We start from the raw sequence: 19172 nt of genomic DNA, 5'->3' as shown, positions 1-19172 counted from the left end.
TTTTTTTGTCTTTTGCCACACCTAGCACAGGGTACTGTGCTTAGTAAAATAGCAGCTTCATTGAACATAATTCACATACTCTAGTTGAAAGTCAGTAGCAAGGCTCCTTCCCTTCCCGAGCATCTGAGCTGTGCGGGTCCAGTGAGACAGACACGGGCAGGGGCGGGTGAAGACCAGGGATAATTCTTCATTGTGAGCTTTAGGCTTTCCTGAGACTCAAATATGAGAGCTCAAAATGTACCAAGACACAGAACTAAATACAAGAAGGCCAGTTATCAGTGTAAGATCCTGAACACAGCATATGAGCTTGGCGTAGACTTTTCATGAGGTTTTTGTGGGCGTTGTAAAACCATAAACAGTGGTAAACTCATCTGCCCTGTTCTAATGGGATTTTTCTTTCAGTGTACAATTTTAATCCCCAAATGAAAGCAGCTTTGGCCGATTCAATTTTCTTTAGTAAAAAGAGCATTTAAACATAACCAGCTGAAGATCAAACCTCACAAAAGGAGCCTTTCCTCTGCCCGGCTTTGCAGGCAAATATTTTTCCCCCTGCTGTCTCTTTCAGCGAGTTGCAGACCTGGAGCAAGAAAATGCGCTCTTGAAAGATGAGAAAGACCAGCTTAACAACCAAATCCTGTGCCAATCTAGAGGTAGGTACCAAAGTGACAACCAAATCCTGTGCCAATCTAAAGGTAGGTGCCAAAGTGCAGGACTTTTCATTTGGATTTGAAGTTCTTTTCCACACTGATTTTCCCCAAAGATTTCTACCAAGCGTGTAGTTAGTCAGGATGCTGCAGTGGGGAAAGGGTTTCAACGGGAGAGAGATGAAAAAGAAGGGTTATCTTTAAGATCCTGCTGCCGACATTTGGTTTCAGGAGTTTTAACCACCTGAGTGCACAGACTCACCCAGCATGGCCTTTAACTGTCTTAAATTCCCCTTTAAAAATTGTTTCTTTCCACTGATATGAATCATAAGTTTTGGTGGGAGAAAAGCCCACCCATGTTACCTTTTTGCCTTCCCTCCTTCCCCCCACCTAACCTGCGGCCTTATCTCCTCGCATCTCCTTTAATCTCTCTGCACAAGAACCTGAAAGACCAGGAATAAGGAAGAAACGCTGGAACAGAACCTGGGTTCTTCCGGCATTGCTGCCAGCAGTTGCTATGACAGTTGTTGTAAGAGAGAGTCTGGCCTGTTAGCCGAGCGAGTTGTCGTGTGTGCGGCCGGCTTCTCTCCCCAGCCCCTAGGGGCAGAGTGGGCCTTCCCCGCTCCGAAGACTGCAGCCGAGCCTTGGGAGCAAACCTCCCTGGGCTCTGCAGAGGGTGAGGTTGCTGAATAAACTCGCCAAGTATCTGTGTTGTGAGCTTGTTGTGGGCAGCCTTTTAACAAGAGTTTAGTCAGAAGGCACGAGTGGTCACGCTCTAGGGGAAGCCGTGCCAAGCAAAAGTGCAGCTCCGTGCACTTGCTTTCCAGATGAATCTGCCCAGAGCTCCGTCCAGGAAAACCTCCTGATGAAGAAGGAGCTGGAGGAGGAACGCTCCCGGTACCAGAACCTCGTGAAGGAATATTCCCGGCTGGAGCAGAGATACGACAACCTTCGGGACGAGATGACCATCATAAAGGCAAGGAGGGCGGTTCTCCCGCCCACCGGCTTTGCAGCCCTTGTCCTCGCGCCGCTGCCCCTGCAGTGCCGTCTGGCACAGCGATGCTCGGTGACCGGTGCGGCACGAACAGTGTCGCCTCCCCGTGTCAGTTGTCGCCCCTCCCGTGGGTGGTTCTCACACAAGCAAGTAGCTGGGCAGTGAGTCCTTCCCAAGGGCAGCTCCTTTCCCACCTTTGGGGTCTTATGAAGATCTCGGTTAGGACTTGAAGGAAAATTCCACCCACATATATGTGTTCTCTTCCTTGTTTCCTATTCTGGGAGAATCCCTGTGTGGAAACAGGAGTGGTATGGGGAGCACGAGCTGCAGGCAGACCTGCAAGGGCCTGACGGTTTCTCCTAATCCTTGATGCCACGCAGATACAGGGGAACATTTTCATGTTTCAAGATTTGTCATTCTCTTTTACCCCATGTAACTATTCCCTCCAGAAAGGCGTATTCAGACGAGACTGAATAAGTTAATTGCATAGGAACCAGGAAGAGAAGCTGAGTAGGAACACATATAGAAATCTAAAACTTTCCTACCAAGATCAGTTTTTACTCTCAGCGCCCAATCAGGTGCAAGGGGGGAAAAGAGTAATTTTTAAGTGAACAGTATAAACGATAAGCTCTCTTTCTAATATGCTTACTATTTTCAGAAACAGAATTGGTGGAGTGCAGGTTGAAGCAGGGGCCTTGAGGGGCCGGTGTGCAGTGTTCTTTTCAAGAGGGAGGCGGTGACAGGACTGTCTGTGTACTTCAGGCTGTTCGGGGGTTAAGGATTTTTTCCCCAGGACTTTTCAGAGAAATTGGCCCAATGTTACGGATTTGCATTTCATTTAGAGGGAACACAGACCCGCTGTAGAACTGTGTTCTCTTCCAAGTGTCATTTTGTTGCTTAGCTGGACGGATGTAAGAACTGTAGGTGAAATTTCTCGTGGGAACAGCTCTGTTTAGCCATCATTCCAAGAAACAGTGGTACCTATTTTTGTTGACAAAGGAGGCAAAGTCCAATTCTAGAGTCTACTGTTATTTGAAAAATAATAGTTCTTGTTAACATTAGTTCATTATGTGTTTTCACATGTTTCTCCCTAAACAGCAAATCCCAGGCCACAGGCGGAACCCGTCAAACCAGAGTAGCTTAGAATCTGACTCTAATTACCCCTCCATCTCGACATCTGAGGTCGGAGACGCAGAAGATGCCCTCCAACAGGTGGAGGTGAGTAAGACAGGCTCTTGGCTGTTGTCTGTGCTCCAGAGGGAGGGTCTGTGACCTGTGTGGAGCTTCCCCCACCAGCGCTGTTCTGTTTCTGGGACCACAGTTCCCCGGGCTCATTCCTGACAGCAGGGTCACTCGGACTGCGGCGGACTTTATAGACAGTTCTCTGGAGTTAATATTTACTGTGCAAGGCAATACATTATTGTTCCCGCTCTCCATAAAGGAAGATCCCTGATTCCTCTTGCAAAACTGAGGACCTGTTGCAGAGAGGTGAAATAGCTGGAACATCTGAGTCATTAAAAGAGATATAATTTATCATTCCCATTTAGTATCACAGCACATATAGTAATATCAACAAGAAAATTTCCCTTCCTGACTTAGAAGCTGGCTAAAACTCAGAGGACAGCAACAAATATTTGAAACAACAGATACTTGCTGAATGAAATGTATCTTTGTCGGTAATAGCCTCTAGTCACACGGTGGTCTTTATAGTCTGTGTGTAATTTTATCAAAGGTACATAGACACACAGTTTTTCCTCTGGCATTTGAAAAGCAGAAAATCACAAGCACGTAAAACCGTATGAAGCACTTGAAGATAGATGTGGAAGAGGGACGGTTATAAAAACAAATGTGCTTTGATCACATCCTTGTGCCAGGCACTGCTGGTGGGTACTGGAGAAACAGCAGTGATCGAGCCAGAGAAGGTCCCTGCCCTCGTGGAGCATGTCTGATGGAGAGTTAGACACTAATCAGTTGATGGAAGAAGCTTATAATACAATTGCGAGTACCGTTAAGTGCTGTAAAGGGAAGTGAAGGATGGTGAGAGATGGCTAGTGATAGAATAAAGGGTGGAAGGATAGAAAAGGAGGTCCTCCAGGTAAAGGTCTGTCTGCTGTACAGTTTGGTGTGGTTTGCTGCCTGCTGTATGTACTTAGTAAGCATTTAATAAATGCTGGCTTAAGGCCCTTGGTTTTGCTTTGCAGTCTCCTAAGTCTGGGTCCCAGAGGCTTGGGTCAGCCTGAACTCCAGATGCACCACCCAGGTGTTTGTATATGTGACGGGTTTACGTGCAGACATAAGCACTTCCATCAGTGGATTTATGTTCTTCCGGGAAGCTGAGGCTGGTTCTTGGGATTGGCCAGAGCAGCAAGCCCAGTGCTGGCTAAGTACGAAGCATTCATTAAGTGCTGGCTGAACCAAATTATGTTGTCCCTTATGTACAAACATGTACTTTTAAGATCCACATGGATATGCTTCTGCCGATACACATGTTTGTCCGTGCACACCCACACGTGACAGACCCTGGAGGACAAACCCAGGCATGAATCTGAAGGAAGAAATCTACTGGGAAATTGATGCTGCAGAATCTGTTGGATAAATGGGTACCCTGGCAGGACAAGCGTTGATTTTGATTCAAGGTGCAGTCAAGTGGTGTTCGACAGCACATTTAACGGTGATTAGTAAGCGCATTGATCCTTCATCAGGAAGCATTATATCCTGAGTTTGACAACTTCTCTGTGTGAGACCATTTTCCAGGAATGAGCTCTTTTTTAACTTCCAAATAAAAAGGCTGTGTCTTTATCCATTTGTTCCTAGAGTATATGATTGGTCATCTTAGGTGGCTCACACAGGAGGAATATAAGTGGCTGAGACTCAGATGTTATGTAGACAGAAAATGAGCCTGGAGCACCAACTTTAACATGAAAATGATAGTTGGTTGGCATTGGCTTTGTCTCAGAGGTGTGAATTGATGTTTGGGAGGGAGAGGGAGGACAGACGGCCGACGGAGACAGCTGACACTGAGGGTGCCGTGTGTTCCCTAAGGCATCTGTGCTATTAAAACCTCTTCTTCCCACTCCCTGTCTTCCTCGGAAGGAAATTGGCCTGGAGAAGGCGGCCATGGACTTGACAGTCTTCCTGAAGCTGCAGAAGAGGGTGCGAGAGCTTGAGCAGGAGAGGAAGAAACTGCAGGTGCAACTGGAGAAGAAAGAACAGCAGGACAGCAAGAAAATCCCGGTGCGTGAAGGAGCTGCGAGCCCGCAGGGCCGCACCCTGAGGGTGCTGGCGTCAGAATGACCCAGCTCACTCCTGCCAGGGCTCACGGGGTCAGGTGTGACCACGAGAGGTCATGCTGGGGCTGGGTTTCAGGGAAGAGCTTCATCTTGTCTTGATGGCATATTGAATCTTCTCTGCAAGTGCCCACATCACGCCAGTCGGACAGGAGTCAGCTTCCCCAGTACCTTCAGGGCAAAGAATTTCCAGTGGTGAAGCCAGCAGGGAGCCTGTGTCATTGTCACCCACTTGCAAAGAGATCCAGGGTGTAATTAGAGTATAAACACAGTTGACCTTTGAACAACTCGGGCTAGGGGCGCCCAACCCTCTGCACAGTTGAAAACTCACCTGTGACTTATAGTCGGCCCTGGTTCTGCATCTGAGGATTCAACCAATCCCAGATTGTGTAGTGCTGTAGTATTTACTATTGAAAAAAATGCACGAATAAGTGGACCTGTGAAGTTCAAACCCATGTGATCCAAGGGTCGACTATATAGGCGAAAGTCAAATCTTAGAGAAAATCAATGCCTGTTTGTACCTGGAATCTGGTGTGGACTTGAGTTTGGTCCCATTGGGTCAGGGGCAGACCAAGTTTGCAGTCACCTAGGACTGCAGCCTCTCCTCAATCTAAAGTATCATCAGTATCTTGGGTCTTGAAAAGATATTTTTTGAAACCTTAGTGTCCCCAGATGTATCACTCCATCCCAAGGACCCGTTGGGCACCTATGCTATGCTCAGCACTGTGCTGGTGCCGGACTCATAGTAGGTGTTCAAAGTGTTTATTAAATGAGGGAGATACAAACAGAAGAGAAATCCCCCCATTGACTAGATTATAAATTCGAGGAATGTGTAATCTAGGTCAGGAGAACCAGACATAACACGGGTGAAGAATAAAAAATAACATTGGTAGGGCTCAAATAAATGCCAGATTGAGTACAAACAGGTTGGTGCTGTAGGAATAGAGAGCAAGTGGTCCTCCACTTGCTATGAGGACTGCTTCTAATGGGATATGAGGCCGTTTCGGACATGGCTCACATCATTAGCTGACCTCACTGTGGGTTTGTGAAAGGCCTTGGGTCTGTTCTCAGGCTTGAGTTGCCCCTTGCGGGGTTTGACCCCCTCCCTGCATCCTCAGCCCTACCCCCACCCCACCCCTACACACTTTCTCCTTTTGTAACACCCAACTTCCCTTTCCAATCAAATGTGATACAGATGTTGATCGGTATTACTGGTAAATTCTTGGGGTTTTTCCTGAGCAGTAAGTGGGGAGGTAAATCTTGCTGATGGATTTAAATCTTTCAGGTGGATTAGATTCAGAATGGAGGGTGAAAGGATTAGGTTTATAAATGACTCATTCAATTAGAAGAGAATCTGCCCTGACAGGCGAGCACAAATCAAATAGATGAAAAGCTGCACAGACGTCAGACAATGCCTGACGTGAAAGTTCCTGGCCGCCCAGCTGTCCCTGAAGGCTCACTCTCCAGGCTCCCCACTGCAGGAGTGCCAAATAGTTTTGGAATCTTGGCTTTAGGACTTCTGCTTGTCTCGAAACCGGATAAAAAGGGGTATATCTTTCATTAAAAAATAATCACCGAGCAAAAGTTAGAACCGCAGGCTTGGCTCACAGCCCTGTACGTGCATTGAGGATCTCTGTTTAAGAAGAATGACCTTGTTTCTGCCAGAGTTTGGTAAGAAAGGCAGAAGTGGGCCGGAGGAGAGTATGGAATCCCTCTGCAGAAACCCTGAAACTGAGCTTTCAGAGATCATGTTCTTGGATCTGCCCTGGGTCCCAAGAGAAATTCTGAGCCACCTAGGTCTCTGGTCTGGAGCGATATGGCCCAGGTCTTGGCTATTGAGAGAGGCCAGGCTCTGGATGAGGAATGACAGGGAGGTCTGTAGGGAGCCTGACAGGGAGGTCTGTAGGGAGCCTGTCAGTGAGGGAGTCACCTAGCCTGTCAAGCGGTGGGGCCTCTGGGACAGTCCGTCCATGTGTTTGACTTCCCAGCCTTCTGGCTCCCTTTCCCCGGGCCTGGCAGAGTCACCACGGCTATCGGGGATTCCAGTGGGCTGTCCACTTAGAAACATAACTGCTGGTCCACCCTAATACAGCTCCTCGGATTTGGATAGACGATCTCCATTTTCCAAGAACCTAATGCACTCAACGGTAATCCATGGTCGTGCTGCAGGCCCATGCTACGTAGAACACAGGTGCAGCCCCCTCCCCAGGCCAGCGGGTTATGAGCTGGCCCTGAGCAGTCACCTCCCCGGCCGCTGGGGGTGGTGGGAGGCGAAGCAGAGGCTGGTAGCCTGGAGCGTCGCTTTCCCAGGTTGCAGGCTGGAAACAGTGCAGCCGGTGTCACAGTCCTCGACCTGGATCCAGCCCCAGTCTCCAAGCTTGGGACCCACCGAATCCATCCACAGCTGGACTTCAGGTTGCTAGCACTATGGATATCTAGTTAAGCACTGTCAGGTTTTAGCTCCAAAAACCCATCTTATTCAGGGACTATCACTCACTACTTGAAATCACCCCGAGCAGTTAACCATTTGTGAAGGTGTTTCTACCCCTTCTCATTGGACAAGTCAAGTCCAATAGCTGCCAAACAATGATAGGAGTCATTGGCTCGGCTGAGTCCTAATGGGCTGGTGTTCCCGTTGTTGCTCTCCACACCCACCAGCTGTGGAGCTGTGAAGTGTGCACACACACACGTCCCCCCCCCCCCGCCGCCAAAAAATAACTAAGAGGGGCTCTTAAACCTCATAACAAGTACATCATTATTATATGTTAACCTTCCTAATAAGCACACAAGTCTAACGGTGCTGGTTTCCTAGGACTACTGAAACAAAGTACCACGAACTAGATGGCTGAAAACAACATAACTGTATTCTCTCATGGTTCTGGAGACCAGGAGCCAACAATTAAGGTGTCAACAGGGCCGTGCTCTCCTAAAGGCTTTTGGGGAGGATCTGCTCCATGCCTCTCTTTGAGTGTCTGGGCTGCTGGCGGCCCTTGGCATTCCTCGACTTGCAGCTGTGTGACTCCCAGCTCTGCCTCCGTCTTCAGTTCACGGGGTGGGGGGTGGGGGGGGGTCTTCCCTGTGTGCGTGTCTTCTCCCCTTCTTATAAGGACACCAGTCACGGCAGACTAGGGACCATCCTAATGCCCTCATCTTGACTTGATTATATCTGCAAAGGCCCTACTTCCAAACTGGGTGACATTCACAGGTACCAGGGGTTAGGACTTTGGTGTATCTTTTTGGGGACATGGTTCAACCCATAGCACAGTGTTATTTGTGTTCAACCTGTAGGTGCTTGTGAAGATCGTGTGAATAAAGTTACGCAGGGGATGTGGGCAGGCAGGAGGGAGCTCCGTGGTGGCCTGAGGTAGTGAGCTGCATCTTGGCAGGAAGGAGGCGGACATACACAGGGTTGGGAGTGCCGGGCACAAGCAAGGGCAAAACAAGCACATCCTGACCGTGGTGGGAAATCGTCCTGTGGAGCAGCTGCCTTGCAGCCCGTGCTCACCTCTCTGCCTCTTCTTCCATGCAGGCGGAACAGCCAAGTAGTGACTTAGATTTGGACCAGGATGCAGATCTAGCCTACAATAGTCTGAAGGTAAGATTCTTGGAAGACAAGCTTCCTTAACTCACCCTACGGAGGACGGATGATGGTGCTGGGCGACAGCAAGGCCATTCCTGAGCTTCCGTCTACGAATAAGTGGAGCCGTAAGCCCACAGTTTCCCCTTTCCGCACTTGAGTTTCTTCATCTTTGAAATGAAGGAAAATTTGTATTTACTCCAAACACCCCTGACACAGAATGTATGAGTTTTCCACATCAAGCAGTTCTCCAGTTCTCTGTGGACACCAACTAGGAGTCCTACAATTAAATTCAATTGTGGCACAAACTTCCGAGGGTTAACACAGACCCTGCTGGTTAGGGGCTCAGCCCCACAAGACTGCCCCCTCTTCAGATGCCAATCACATCGGTGGGTCCCCAGGACTCTGCTACGATCATGGGTTCCCGTGCCCCCTTCCTCACATTTGATAATTTGTTAGAATGGTTCACAGAACTCAGGAAAACATTTTACTTACTATTACTGGTTTACTGTGAAGGGTACAACTCAGGAAAGGCCAGATGGAAGGGGTGTGACGCATGTGGGAGGGGACTCGGAGTGTCCAGCCCTCTCCAGGCACCTCCACGTGTTCATCAACCGGAAGCTCCCAAACCCTGTCACTGAGAGGTTTTGTGGAGGTTCCGGTTACACAGGCATGATGGGTTAAATCATTGGCCGTTGGCGTTTAACTCCATCTCCTGCCCTCCTCCTCCCTTTTCCTAAGGTCGATGGGTGGGCTGAAGGCTGCAGGGCTCTAACCCCAGGCTTGGGTCCTCTGGAAGCCCCCATCCTCCAAGAGTTACCTCAGCATAAACTCCAGCGTGGTTGAAAGGGGCTTATGATGAATAACAGAAGACACTTCCCTCACCTCATCACTCAGGAAATTCCAAGGGTTTAGGAGCTCTGTGCCAGGAACCAGGGACTAAGACCAAATATAATAGAAGATGTTCCTCTCACCTCTAACACTAGGAGGTTACAAAAGTTTAAGAAGCTCTTCCAGGAACCAGAGCCAGAGAGCAAATATATATTTATTATTATGGCACGTGTATCTTACCTACCTGATACAGTTTCAGTTAGAGTAAAATGTGCCGGTGGAATGGACTCACTTTGAAAAACAATCCAGACCAGCATGGAGATATGTAAGGCCGAGGGCTCTCCCAGCGTGTCCAGCAGGAGGTGGCCGGGTGGAGGGGGGAAGGCCTCGGGTCTGAGGACAAGCGGGCCTGCATTTACCGCAGCGATGTGGCGGGCGGGCGGGCGGGCGTGGGGATGTACAGAAAAGGGGCGTTAGATGGAGCATTCCCACTCCCCTGTCCTCTTCCCCAGAGACTTGGGAGTTGGGAATTTCTCCAGTGTTCCAGGGCCACTCAGCCTGGTCCCACTTACAGGACTGCAGATAACTCTGGTAACAGCCATATTGCTCAGGAGAACAGCCCTGAGTTATTCCCACAGCTTTTTGAACAACTAGGGCCACACTAATGGTATAAGAAGAGGGTGCTAGGTAGGTTTTTCTCTTTTGAATTATTGATTAGACTTACTTTCTCATGTGATATTTAAAAGATTTAACAGCTTCCCAGGGGCAGGGGAGTCTCTTGCTGTGATAAATGCCTGTTACGGGGCTTTCTGTACGCCATCCTTCAGCTGCCTTTCCTGAGGGAGGCTTAGCCCCAGAGGAAGAAGAGGAACACGGGATCTTGTTACAGGCTATTGGGGCATCAATCTCACCCCTCATTTTAAAGATGATAGAATGGTCTATCCCAGTGGTTCTCTTAAGAGGGGTCCTGGGACCAGCGGCATCACCGGGATCATGCTAGAAATGCAGATTCTTGGGCTTCAGCCCAGACCTGCTGAATCAGCAGCTCTGGGGCGGGTCCGGCAGTCTGGGTTTTAACACACCCTCTGGGGATTCTGATGCCCACTCAACTCTGGTCGGAGCCAGAGGAAACTTCAGCCACCATCTGGTCCCAGTCCCTTGAACCACACCTGAGAAAGCAGAGGTTCCAGGGGGTACAAAGTTGTACCTCGAGCCAGAGTGAGGACCCAGGACTCCTGCCTCCCAGCCCAGTGCTCCTTCCCCAGGCAGTGCTGGCTTGTCCTGGGAGGGCACAGTGCTAGCAGAAGGAAGAGCACCCAGGCTCTGAGTGGAGTCTCAACTCCTAAACTTAATAACTAGACTCACCAGTAATCACCACACCCCAGGGCCCTTCTCATTTCTGCAGAATCACTTGTCTCCATGCCTGGTCCCAAATCTCCCAGAAATGACCACGTGTGTGGTGCAGTAGTGGGAAGGACCCTGGACCAGCCTCTGAACTCACTGTGAGCCTTCTCTGCTCCATCCTCGGCTTCCTCGTTCATTCAGTAAAGGGGTTATACCCAGTGATCTCCTAGCTTTGTGATCCTGTGGCTCTGTGATGAATGTGTAACCAGTGCCCAGTTTTCCATGTTCTTGGTTTTCTGTGGGAAATTTTGAATCCCATATATTCCAGGGCCCTGTCAGCAATTTATGTGTAATTACTAGACTTTAAATTATCTGATTTCATCTCAAACACGAAGTTAAATATTTTACCTAGAAAATTTTAAATACATTCCAAAACTGAGTTTCAATGATATTTTTGACTCTGTATACAGGCGGTGTTTTCTCTGCTAGCACTGGCAATTGGCGGCTTTCCGTATGACCAAAACGATGCTCTTGGTCTGTTCTCCAGAACACGAGTTCATGTGACGCTCCTTAGAGGAGAGGGGCAGGGAGGCCTCTCTAGACAGATAAGTTTAGGGTATCAGGCGTTTTATATTCTCTCTTGGAAAGTCAAAAAATACATTAACATATTAGGGTTCCAGGAAGTCCTGTGTTAACATGTTTAAAATTGTTAACCCAGCACTTCCACAAAGAAGGGTTTCATAGCCAAATACACCTAGAAATACGAACCCCACTGAATCGCTTAGAGGATTGCAACCATACAGGCATCATGTCAGATCCTTGGCACCCATAACTTGGGGGTCTGGGTTCAAGTCCAGGCCCCAGCTTTGACCACTTGCTGACACAGTCAGAACGTATACTGTGTGTCCCGTCGTTAACACGGGAAGGTTGCTCTTAGCTCCCCAGGTGGACGGGGCAGGTGGTTAAGGAAGGTGGAGGAGGAGGACCCCCCGGGGATGGTGCCCGGGCTCCAGGGAGTGAGTATGTCGCCGGGCTGCCTTCCAGAGGCAGGAGCTGGAGTCGGAGAACAAGAAGCTGAAGAATGAGCTGAACGAGCTGAGGAAAGCCGTGGCCGACCAGGCCTCAGAGCACAGCGCCACCCACGACACCCCTGACAGCTACTGCCTCCTGCTGAACCAGCTCAAGGTGGCCCACGAGGAGCTGGAGGTGCGCAAGGAGGAGGTGCTCATCCTGAGGAGCCAGATCGTGAGTGCCGACCAGCGCCGCCGGGCTGGCAAGGGCTCGGTGAGGAGAGGGGGCCGCGGGCGGGGCATTGGGGCCACGGTGGGGGGAGAGGTGTGTTTCTTAGGTTTCTTTACGCAGGAGGGCCTTCAGCCTAAAATAGCGTCTTTTAGAGTCTCCTCTAAAAGTAGAGCAAGGTACCTGCTGTCCTCCCAGCATGACTTTTCACAGGAGACTATGCGCAAGTTTCTAGGATCTTCTGAAGTTACTCAATAGGAACATGTTCAAAAGGAATGAGGCTCAGAATTAGAGTAAACCTGGGCCACGGCCTGAGCAGCCCCCTTGGCCTGGTTTTTCACCTCAGGTCTTGCCCCTTGCTATTTACTTTGTTTCCCAGGTAAAGAAAGTCTTCCCTCTCTCTCGGCTCTCCCGGGGTGACAAGTCCAACTTAGCATTTGTTCCTAATGTTTCCGCCTCCTGCACAGATTGAGGAGCAGGCGGGAGGGGCCAGAGGCCACCTGGGCCGCTCTGGGCCTGGGCCCAGGGGGCAGGGGAGCTGGGGCAGGTGGGCAGCACTGAGTGTGCAGGATTCCAAACTAAGACAGATTTCAGTCATCTCCTCCGCCTTCGGGGAGCTTTCTCCTCCAGGGACACCATCCTTGCCTCTCCCTCCCCGCCTCCCCCAGCCTCCCCTCCACCCTCTCTGCCTTTCACAGCCGGGCCTCTGACTGTGACTGTGATTCTCCCCGACTCTCCCAATGTGATTTTTAAAAGTCACGTTCCTGCCGGGGATTAACCGCTGTTATGTGAAGTCTTCTGGTGCCTTTGTCTTTTCCCAAAGGCTCGTTTTTCTCCCTCTGTGTATAAAGTCATTTCGTGACAATTGTTTGTATAACCAGAGTTATTTATTTTTTAATCTGGGACGTTCTAGGAGCCAAACATCAACGCCAGAACAAGTTGGCCTAACAGTGAAAAGCACGTGGATCAGGAAGACGCCATTGAGGCCTATCATGGGGTCTGCCAGACGAACAGGTAAGCCCCGCCTTGCGGTCACTGTGCCTGGAGGAGGCGACAGGGAAGGAGCCCTGCCCAGCCTGGTACGCGAGGGCCACTCCTCAGGCACTGACCTTGCGCTCAGCCTCAGGGTGTTGGTTTTTATAGGAGAAAAATGAGGAGGAGCAGACTCGGTGAGTCCCATGCTCCAAGGAAGCCTGCTGTTAGCATCAGCGAGACTCCAGTGAGCACCCCTGGGGCATCCAGAACCCGGGTCCTCTGAAAAGCACTGGGGAAGGGAGCGTCCCTGGGAGGTTTGACAGGAGGAGAGGGAAGGACTGGCTGGGAGCGGCTTTTCTCGTTGAAGCGGAAGCAGGTGCCAAGTGAGCCCATCTGAGTAGTAGCAGAGGGGCTGCTCCAGCTGTTTGCCCCATCTGCCAACTTTACTCAGCCCAGCTGGTGGACGCACACGACAGTGGGCCCCGTGCCCTGTCATTTAAGACATGGAACCCAAGCCGGGCACTGCAGAGATTGGGTGGGAGAATGTGACCACTACCACATTGGCTAAAAGGAGATTTCCCTGGACGTTAGCCTGGACTAAATTCCAGGACTTTCCCACTTCTGGTCCCCCCTCAAGGAGGAGCTACGCAGGGTTAAGGCAAAAGAGAGTGACTGAGGGAGGCAGCAGGGCCCCGGGACACAGGACAGAGCAGGGCCCCCGAGGTAGTGCAGCCGAGCACTTGAGAGTGTGCACGGGGGTTCCATTCGCTTAACAGCTATTTAGGGAAACTTCAAACCGCTCAGTGCTCGGTTTCCTCACCTGTGAACTGGGGACGGTCATAGCAGCCTACCACATAGGGTGACTGAGGTTAGGCGAGTTAGTCCGTGCAAAGCCCTCAGAGCAGTGCCTGCCTATGATAAGCATGCAGTAAACATGAGTGTTGTTATAGCCACTATTATTACCTGTGCCTCTGTGGGCACTTGTAAAACCGGAGCTGGCCTTTTCCCTGGCTACCTGTCTCTCTTTCTGAATGTTGATCAATCATTAAGCATTTATTTATAATTGCTAAAAACAGCAAGTGCATCCAGAAAGTTGTCAGTAGTGGGCACTGGGAGTGCAGCAGCATGAACCTGTTTGCAGGAGTGTCACCGAACGACGTGAGGACTTCCCAGGGCTTTGATTCCCAGATCTTCTCATCTGGCCCCTCTTTCTGTGGATGAGAAAACTGAGCTACTCAGGCACACGACGGGCCTGTAACTGAGTCAAGGCAGAATCCGAAGGCCAGACTCCCAGGCTGGGCTGCCCCAAGCCCACTGTGTAGGTGATCAGAAGGTGAGGGTATTTTAGCAGGCCCCCAGGAGGAAATTCAGTTTATTTCAAGAGGAGGGAGAGAAGGAAATGAAGGTGAATCTCTGAATGCCAAAACTGAGTCAAGATTTAGTCATTTTAAATCATCTTGGGTGAAGATAAGAAATGAGATGAATAAGAAAAAGGAACACAGGTGATATTTTAACATTTTTTAAAGGGAAGAAGGAAACTGGGAACTTGGTCCTGACAAGCGAGTGTGCTTATCTTTCTGATCTTCATGGACCATCGCTGTTATCAGCCCCCTTTTTGTTCATCCAGATGGTTGTCAGGCATCCAGACCTAAGTATAGGTATTCCCAGGGGATGCTTAATACCCTGGATTTGTCTTCCTTTGCAGCAATAATGATGATGGTGATAAAATAAAAATAGCTTTTCTTATATCTTAAAATAATTCAGTTCCCAGCAAACCCAGGGTACAATAGGGAATTAATAGCCTGTGAAACTGAGTTAAGTATAGAAATGAGCCTCTGCCTCGGGTAAGGGAAGCCAGAGGAACCAGTGCCCCAGTTGCCCCACACCTGGAAATGACACTGGTGGGTTTGTCTCTCTTCCAATTCCTTGAATCCCAGCAGCAAGGGAGGACAGCAGTGGGCAGGCTGGCAGGGCAGGAGGATTAGGATGTGATTCCTGGAGCCCAGACAGTGAGGGCATCCTTTCCAACAAGGGCTGCTCCCTGCAAAGGTGCTTTGAAGACAGAGTTGCTTTTCCTGTTATGGAGAGTGTTCTGGTTGAAATGTAAATTGTATTATGCAGGGATGATTTTGGAGTTGGGCTGACTGGAGAATTTATCGTCTCCCTAGAAAAACATATACACTGAATTTTGCTTCGATTTCTGGAGGGAGTATAGACACACCTCCCCACGCAATCACAGCCCCTCTAAGAGTACTGGTCTCCAAGTTCAGAACATTTTCACTTGCTAACTTTCATAGTCTGTAGGGTTCTTTTTCGGTCTTTGCAACTGTGTCTTGTGTTTTCAAATTTGGAGCAAGAAGCCAGTGTTGAGGGCTCTGAGAACAGCCACAGGAATATGTAGAGCACTTCTGCTTCCAAACGCTGTCTCATTTTCACACCTGGGGAACTAAGAGAAACCAGCAACGTTATTACCATTTTATAAATGGCAGAACTAGGGTAAAGAGAAGGCTGGTCCGTGCCCCAGAGATGGGCTGCAGCAGACAGGCTGGGTGTTTGGAGAGGCCGTCTTCTCAGGGCTGTCTGGAACCAAGTGCATCAGGGTCTTCCCGGGAGAGACGGGCAGGTGGGCTGGGAGACAGAGGTTCCTGCTGCTCTCGGGCTGGCCTCGCCTCTGGGCGTGCACCCAGGTCACAGAGCTGCGTGGGGGCAGGGGTGTGGCCAGGGCTCAGGTCTGGCTCCAGGAACATGTTCCTTTGGCTGCTGGCCCGTTCCACCGAAGCCTTCCCAAGTCTGTGGAACTCCAGAGCAAGACTTAGGGTGCATTCTTGGACCTTTTCTCAGGTCCCAAGAAACCTCCTTGCAGGCCGTCTCCACCCAGCAGGTGCTGGGAAACTACATGAGGCCCTGGGCACAGAGAGCAAGTTTGCTGTTGCCACCTGGGCTTGGGCAGCTGACCCTGGGGTTATTACTCACCCCCTAACGGGCCTGCGCAGGAGGATGGAGGCCTGGTCTCACCAGGAAGGGGTATGTGCAGCCGCCTTAGGGTGGCTTGGAGTTTACGGTTCCTTTGGCCTTGAGCCCCAGCTGCTGCAGGCTGTCCTGCTGGGCAGGGCGAAGGAGGGGCAGCTTGATTCTGCTCAGCTCCTCTCACAGACCCAGCTCAGCTGCTCCTAGAAGCTCTCAGCTTTCTCCTAGGGGGTGATCATTCCCTTATGTTCCCCCAAATTCTCTTGGTCCTGAGCCATCAGCACAACTTCTGTCTGCTGTAATTCCATGGCATAACCATATTTATCCACGAACAGCTCCCTCCTGTGTGGCCAGGCCTGTGGTCTCAACATTCCTCTTGCTCCTGGTATTGGGGTTGCTGCCTCCCATTTCTCAGAGACCCCGAATCTCTTGGGCAGTTGGGTAGAAAGTCCGGGTGGGAAGTAAAGAAATGAGAACATCCATGGAGCGCAAAGCGGTCTTTGTAGAAATGGGACACCGAGCTGGCTGGAACTTTGCCTGTGTCTGTCCATGCGGCGGCAGGTCCTTCCGCTGGGCAGAGGGCCGGTCGTTGGGTCCTAGGTTTCACAGTCTCCACAGAGGGAAAGTAATATTATCCCAGGCCTTTTCTGGTGTGCGCCATTTCCAGTTTTAGGTTATATACTGCCGATCAGAAGAAACCTCTCCGATGACACAGCTGAGCACTTTCACTCACAGTGAAGGAGGAGGCCAGGGCCGCCTGGGTGATTGGCCTGGGCAGGAGCTCCCTAGCCGAGGGGAGCCGTTGCCTGGGTGCTGTCAGAGGCTCTGCCCGCTGCTTACTCTTGTGTGTGTCTCTGGCCTGTTTGGAAACAGGGCTCAGCACAGGGGCACATACACAGGAGGTTCTCCATGAATATGGGTTGGTATTAAGTTACATCAAGGACTTAGCTTTATTTTAAAAAGTAATTTCCCTTGAGCTTGTTTGGGGGTTTCCTTCTCAAACCACCAAGGGGTGCTCCCTCCCTGGCCCTCGCCCCCAGTGGTGTGGAGGAGGGAGAGGGAGACCCCTTCAATGGGAACAGAAGATGGGCCTGGAGTTGGTTGACTGGTTTTTTGGTTTGTTTTCTTCTTTTTTTTAACACCTTTATTGGAGTATAATTGCTTTACAATGGTGTGTTAGTTTCTGCTTTATAACAAAGTGAATCAGTTATACATATACATATGTTCCCATATCTCTTCCCTCTTGCGTCTCCCTCCCTCCCACCCTCCCTATCCCACCCCTCTAGGTGGTCACAAAGCACCGAGCTGATCTCCCTGTGCTATGCAGCTGCTTCCCACTAGCTATCTATTTTACATTTGGTAGTGTATATATGTCCATGCCACTGTCTCACTTTGTCCCAGCTTACCCTTCCCCCTCCCCGTATCCTCAAGTCCATTCTCTAGTAGGTCTGTGGTTGACTGGTTTTTAATTTACTCGTGCGCCTGACGTCCTGAGCCCATGGGACGACTGGGCTGCATGGCTCTCTAATCTTTGTGCATGATGCCTGGATGTTATTACAGAATTAGGAATGCTAACTTCCTCACCGCAGGGCTCAGCAGTACATGCGTGCCCCCCTGCAGAGGGAGTCTGCTGGGAGCCGTAGGAGTGCGGGGACCCTCAGAGGCCTGGCAGCCCCTCCTCGGGGTCTGGGAGGCCAGCCAGCGTGAGGCAGGAAAGGGCTTGAGACCAAGGCCGGGAGACAGGGCACCTGGGTTCTAGCCTAGGTGTCAGTGTCAGGCAAGTCATCTCCCCCTTGGTGTCCCTGCGCACGTGGAAATGAGATAGTTGGAGGAAGGGATCCCCGAGGGCCCCTTCAGCAACGACACACCCACCTCTGGGCCCGAACCAAGGATGACCCCAACTGTACCAGGAGTTATTCCCAGTGACCCGCCCTCTGGGTTGAAGCACTAGCTCAATAGACACTAAAAGGCCCTGAGTTCAATGTAAGTGTTAACAGCTGGGAAGGGAAAAGCCTAAGCTATCGGCTCCCCTCTTCGCACAGCCCAGGCCACGTGTGGATTGGCAAGGATAATGGGACACACAGACCAGCCGAGAGCTAAGCAGGGCGGGGCCGGCAGAGTCTACAAGCAAAGGCAGTATCTGGGGAAGCCAGGCCTGTGTGAGGTCCCAGGGCAAACACCCAGCCGGAGGGAGAGCAAGCATAACCAGGAGGCAGAGGCCACGGAGCGGCTCCCAAAGCATTCTCATCACTAGCTCTCCCTCTGCTCCTTTTCATTGACTCCAGAGGCGGGCCCGCTGTCTGTGTGACCAGCTGTGCCCAAGAAGCAGCCTGGGTGAGCCCTGCAAGGGCTGGGCCCTTCCTCATGAGGCAGAGCTGGGGGGAGATGTAATGGGTAGCTGCACCCCCAGACCTCACACACAGCCTGACAGCAGGGCATGGTCCAGTGGCTGACCATGTCCAAAGATGCTCCTGGGGACGATTGTCTTCCTCCTGAGGGTTAGGAAGGGGTTACTGGTCCTGATAGCAAGCAGTGTGAATGCAGCTCCTGCTTCATGCTTCCTGCCAGGAAAGCTGGGATCCAGCCAGCAGGAGCAGAGGCCTCTGGGAGCAGGGACTGACAGCCCGAAATCTAGTGGGGACAGCAGGGCTCTGCCTGCCGCCCACCACCCAGTCCCGCTGGCCTTCGAGGGCCTCACGTGTGCCCGGGGCTGTGTAGGGTTGGGGGCTCCGTGCTGCGGGAGTATGTGACATGTGCCTGGTCTCCAGGAGCTGCGCTGCTGGCATTGGGCAAACACAGGGCAAATGGAGAGGATAAAATAACTTGCAAATAGGAGGCTGGCCTCCTGCTTTCCCAGTTGAGTAAATAGGAGTAATGCAGTTGGGTCCCAGGGTTAAGGAGAGAAAGCTCAGCGCTCATCATGCTGGTTAGTATTAGCAAAGTTGTTATTAGCTGTTTCTTTATGCAAGACTGCAGTGAGGGCAGGAGTTGAGATGAGTTAATACTTTTCTGCCCTTAAGAAGTGACAGGAAGGAAACACACATTGAAAACCAGGCAAAATATGTGGTCTCCTTCCCTGTCCTCTCAGAGCCAGATGTCCCCGAGGTGCCACCCCTGCTGCTCCCCAGATCTGGCATCTGAGAGGCCGCCGACCCCGCCCTGTCCAGTTAGCCCCTGCTCAGTGTCTGCACCTTCCACCCTGCGCAGGTCCTCTCCTCCCTGCCCTGTTTGCATCTGCCCTGATTCTCCCTTTCTTTTCCCAATCCTTCTGGTAGTGGGAAGGACCGTGAGTGAGCACAGGCAAATGCCCCTGC

The 19172-nt window shown here is 50.9% G+C and overlaps 1 protein-coding gene across 6 annotated transcripts in view; it reads left to right on the top strand.

The window, feature by feature from the left end:
* MYO5B (myosin VB) overlaps positions 1–19172 on the top strand; it is a 367733-nt gene that overhangs the window by 326567 nt on the left and 21994 nt on the right. For 4 of the 6 annotated variants that reach the window (XM_036823438.1, XM_036823443.1, XM_036823441.1 and 1 more), the window contains exons 23-29: positions 566–650; positions 1472–1620; positions 2737–2856; positions 4732–4872; positions 8455–8520; positions 11722–11961; positions 12830–12930. In XM_036823438.1, the coding sequence (XP_036679333.1) occupies positions 566–650; positions 1472–1620; positions 2737–2856; positions 4732–4872; positions 8455–8520; positions 11722–11961; positions 12830–12930 (902 nt within the window). The remainder of the gene's footprint in view (positions 1–565; positions 651–1471; positions 1621–2736; positions 2857–4731; positions 4873–8454; positions 8521–11721; positions 11962–12829; positions 12931–19172) is intronic. The other 2 variants (XM_036823444.1, XM_036823439.1) reach the window with 1 other exon arrangement.

The sequence above is a fragment of the Balaenoptera musculus genome, chromosome 14 (assembly GCF_009873245.2).
Source record: "Balaenoptera musculus isolate JJ_BM4_2016_0621 chromosome 14, mBalMus1.pri.v3, whole genome shotgun sequence".
NCBI classification, from domain to species: Eukaryota; Metazoa; Chordata; class Mammalia; order Artiodactyla; family Balaenopteridae; genus Balaenoptera; species Balaenoptera musculus.
Note: the sequence above shows the minus strand (reverse complement) of the source record. Positions and strands in the feature narration are given on the sequence as shown.